Source organism: Priapulus caudatus, unplaced genomic scaffold, assembly GCF_000485595.1.
Source record: "Priapulus caudatus unplaced genomic scaffold, Priapulus_caudatus-5.0.1 Scaffold15, whole genome shotgun sequence".
NCBI lineage: Eukaryota > Metazoa > Priapulida > Priapulimorpha > Priapulimorphida > Priapulidae > Priapulus > Priapulus caudatus.
This window is the reverse complement of record NW_014577076.1, coordinates 796,877-801,876: the sequence shown is the minus strand read 5'-3', so window position 1 is coordinate 801,876 and position 5,000 is coordinate 796,877. Positions and strand designations below refer to the sequence as shown.

The window sequence follows — 5,000 nt, the reverse complement described above, 5'->3', positions numbered from 1 at the left end:
CCTGCAGTGATGCTACGAAGTCTCTGCTACCATGATAATATAAGGTTATAATGTGGGTGCGTGCCCATAACAACATAAACGACGACTATGTCTACAAAAGCAGACTTCAGTATGCATATATAACCACCGACGGAGATATTTAATGATACCATGAATACGACCCCGCAATTGTACTTGAAATTTTATACTGCAGACTGCGTGCTATAGCTGGTTAGACTGACTATATAAATACACACAATACACGTGATGCATGCGATGCGGTGAGATAAGATGTTGGATGTCTTCCATATATACATGTACTCACTCATAGCTGGCTTCGGGCAATTGATGCGGAAGAAGTGGTGGTTTCCCCACAGCACTCTGTCACCATGCTTCAGCAACGTCTGATCCTTGATGACCGAGCCGTTCACACATGTCCTGTACATGTACAAATACGTGCCATTAACAGCTGACTAGCTTTGTCACGGGTTTTCATCATTATAATATATAACAGACCGATGAACCGACCGACCGCCCGATCGAGCGACCGACCAATAGACCAACTAACTAACCAAGTAAATGGCTTAACTATTAAACATGTACATTGGTTTTAATATGCTATATAATAACGGATCATGACACTATTTCTCACACCCAGCATTTTATATACGTAGCAGTTGCAGAATAGTATGTAGAATAGATGTGAATAATGTTATACTGCATTTGGCCTATTCTATTCAACTTTGTATGACATGTCAAACAGAGAACAACAGAAGAAGCATCAACTTTGAAGACCCGATGAAAGAACTAAATGCATATAAACCGACTTTTATCAAAGAAACTCTAAACCGTTATAACGATTTCTTACTACGCATCAGACATAATTTTCATGCTAACTCGGTTACTTTGAGCCAGCATAACCGCATTAGGCAGTAAATCGTTTCTCGACATATTCTCCCGAAGCTGTAGGATATAATTGAATAACCCAAACTTTAATTTGATAAACCTTTGACATATGAGCCGGCCGTGCCGCTCACTTTAACTATGCATCTAGTTACGTGGGTGAAAAAGTAAACAGAGCCCCAGGGCGCTTAAACGTCGCTAAAAATATACTATTTACTATGAGCATCAAGTGAAATTTTTTAAAGATTTTTCACAGAACATATTAGTACTTTAAAGAAATGCAGTGAGTGGCTGGTGATACGTGAAAAAGACACTGAAGTTCGTTAACAGCTGCAGATTTAGATTTAATAGAACGATGCATAATTCATCACGCCTAGGGGTTGTAAGGCGATGACGTGCTTGAATGAGAAGTCAGCAAACAAGGTGTTTAACGACCAAGTACGTACGCATCGTATGCCGGCAGTGTGTACACCAAGCTGACACGGCTGCTCAATAAATGAGTAAACTGCACGAAGAATGCCAAAGAATATGGCTACGGTTACCGCGGTTGGAGCAACCCCCCCCCCCCAAACAGCAAAAATGAACAACAGGTGAAAGAGTATTCCTTAATAAATTCAAGCCTAGTACTGTCCGTGAAAATGAGAAAATAGGATTCTTTTTACAATCTAATCTTATCGAAACATTGAGAATAGGATATACTTTCGAAGAAAACAAGTATTATTTACATGATTTGCCTTGCTTTAAACATGTATATTTTATATGAACGAAAACAGAATTCATGAAAAAAAGGTGTGGCATTTGTTCAGAATCTCTGTGAATACGTAGTTCCTCTAACGGGGGGTACCCGTTTTTCTCTACCTGTCTGTGTTTGTTCCATCCGTCTGTGCTGTGTACGTGTGAGTGTATGCGTATACTGCGTCCCCACGACGGAAGCAACGCGGACAACGTGAAGACTGAGGCAAGCCAGCCTGCACGCAGCGGCATGGACTGCCCACTCACTATTCGACTACCTCACTACTCACAGCCACTCAAGCATGTTGAGAAGAGTGCCCTCTACGCGTAAGGATGGCAGGATATTGACCGATCATGCGAACCAGCGACCAGCTTAACATTAGCTATAAACTGGACACTACCTCGCGTTCATGATCATGTATATGCGGACGTACATTGCCAATATTGCGGCGGATCGGTGATTATTTTCGTCATCGTGATATAACATTTTATTGTAATATAGATTTTACTACTATTACAACAATCTACATCTACTATCGCTACTGCTACTGCTAGCCCAGTCGTCACCGCCGCCACCACTGCTGCTGCCACCATCAGCACCACCACCACCACAAGCATCACCACCGCCATCAACTGCAGGCGCCGCCACCGCCGCCGTCGCCACCACCGCCGCCGCCGCCACCACCACTTAACACCCATCCCCACTGCCGCCGCCATATTTTTTAAATTACATTACGTTTCGTTAGTACGCTCTTTTTAAAAACGGTCGATCACCACCACCGCCGCCGCCGCCGCCGCCACCACCACCACCACCACCACCACCACCATATCTTTTAAATCACATTGCGTTTCGTTAGTACGCTCTTTTTAAAAACTGTCACCACCATCACCATCACAACCGCCACGGCCACGGCCACCGCTACCCATCACACCCGTCCCCACCCCACCACCACCGCCGCCGCCGCCGCCGCCCACCGCCGCCGCCGCCGCCGCCGCCACCACAGCTTCACGCAGCAATTCATGGCGCACTTCGAACACACGGCGGAAAAACATCGGTGATAATATTTTTTCGACACTAAAAGCTTGGGCGCTGCAGCGTTGCACTTGAGCACGCTCGAATAATGACACAACTTAAATTTCTTGCAATGGCGCAATTAACGCACTCTAAACGCGTCTCACAGAGCGCGTGTCATTCAGCGTAAATTCGAATCCGGTCACGGCTGAGGATAGAATTCTATACGTCTGCGACTATAACACGCTATACAGTTACAACTCCCGAAGGATGGTATTAAACTTTAAATGCGCGGAAGAGCAGATTGACCATTAAAAACATTTTGTGTGAATATATAGCAAATAAAGCAATTATCACAATTCAATTATAAATGTGAAGAGAACGCAATTAAATGCGAATTACTGTCTAAATTCATTAACAGCTAAACGTTTGTAAAGCTGCGGTAACAGAGATCTTTAGGAAAAGAAGCATAAAGCTTTCTATGCATTGAAATCAACGTATTTATTGTCAACTGGAGGAAATGAGTAATTCTATCCCGTTACAATTGCACTGATCTGAATGAATTGGAACAATTTAAGACAGAAGATAACGTGAAAGCCAAATGTTTTTGAAAAGACTATGCGGAAAAAAGCTGTGTAGATATACCGTTCTTTTCTTCTACATTTTGTCCCAGCAGTGTTACGAGGTATACGCGAACGGCTTTGGGTGCTGCCACGGGCAATGAAAAGCTAAATGTTCTTTCTCGTCCGCTAACTGCTATAATATTGTTTGGACAAGTTAGCACCACGCCAACAGTTCTGAAACGTAGTGTCCCATGCACCCCATGCACAGATCGCTGGTGGTTTAAATATCTTGTAGGTAATCCATGGAAGGAGTTCATGCACATCGGCGATAGCTACTGCATAAGTGCATGTGACGGGTCGTTAGATTGTTCGAGATTGCGGACAGATCCAGTTGCAGTATTCTTGCCGATAATGTTAGAGAAAGTCCGTTGTCACCTATTTGATATCAATGAACATGATGGTGAACATACACGCGCACAAAAATCGGCGTTCTTCCTATCAAGCAGATAAATGTTGTAAAATCTCAATTGCTCATTGCTAAAATTACAGCTAAGGTCGTCAAACATTTATAGGATAGGGCAGTAGATCTGCGTCATGTACTGATGTAACGATAGTCCAGACCTCTGTCTCACTCATGTAAATTCCTAACCGTGCCGATCTCGTTCGTTCGTAGCAATGCTTGTGATCTTTCTAGTTTTACTTTCTTAGTGGCGCGAGACGCTGATGCAATAACGTGATAGCTACGTGTGGAACATGTTGCCATCCCATGCCAGCGGTGCTTTCCTGAATCAATATTATGGGTCGGCCATCGATCGATAATATGAGTATTCTATTAAAATAGTGGGGGCGTGCAGAAATACGCTGGCTTCCTGTATGCAAATTGCGGGTCCCTACAGCAATATCTTTCCTTCCCGTGTGCAAATTGTTTGTCCCTGCAGATATATCCTGGAGTTCTGTTTATAAATTGTGGGTACCAGCAATATCATTGGCTACTGTATGCAAATCGACTGCCCCTGCAGATAGACCATGTGGTTCTGCTTATAAATGGCGGGTCCCAGCAACAAGCCTATCTTTGGTTACTGTATAAAAATCGCAGATCCCTGAAGCCAAGCCATGGCTTCCTGTATGCAAATTGTCTGACCGCACGGCAATACCAGGAGTTCCTGTGTAGAAATCGTGGATCCTAGCTGCCTATGTACAAATTGTCGGGACTTTCAGCAACACCCCTTAGTCCTGTATGTAAATTGAGGGGGTTTTGCAGCAGTGGATCCCTAAATATCCAAAATATCCTAGGTGCATGTGTCAAAATGATGGGTCCCTGCATTAAAATGCTAATATTTATCACCAGCTCTACTCACACTACGCCGAGTAGTTTGCGACTGTGGTAGACAGTTCTCAGTGACATGTGCAGTACGCATGGAAAGCTAGGCAGCCCGTGCAGTAACTTACCCAGAGTGCCAATGTTTAAATGTCTCAAGCAAGGACAATGTGGTCTCACTGATGAGCTTGACATTGGAGTAAATTGGAAGTAGTAACAGAAGAAAGCTAGCAGTGAGTAGCTACCAGTGAGTAGTTAGCAGTGAGTATCTAGCAGTGAGTAGCTAGCAGTGAGTAGCTAACAGAAGAAAGCTAGCAGTGAGTAGCTAGCAGTGAGTATCTAGCATTAAGTAGCTAGCAGTGAGTAGCCAGCAGTGAGTAGGTAGCAGTGAGTAGCCAGCAGTGAGTATCTAGCATTAAGTAGCTAGCAGTAAGTAGGTAGCAGTGAGTAGCCAGCAGTGAGTAGGTAGCAGTGAGTAGCCAGCAGTAAGTAG

At 44.0% G+C, this 5,000-nt stretch overlaps 1 protein-coding gene across 1 annotated transcript in view; it reads right to left on the bottom strand.

Moving 5' to 3' along the window:
* The window catches only part of LOC106809491 (kinesin-like protein KIF13A), a 248,634-nt gene that overhangs the window by 27,734 nt on the left and 215,900 nt on the right, over nucleotides 1-5,000 (bottom strand). The window contains exon 15 of the mRNA XM_014812582.1: nucleotides 305-417. Within this exon, the coding sequence (XP_014668068.1) occupies nucleotides 305-417 (113 nt within the window). The remainder of the gene's footprint in view (nucleotides 1-304; nucleotides 418-5,000) is intronic.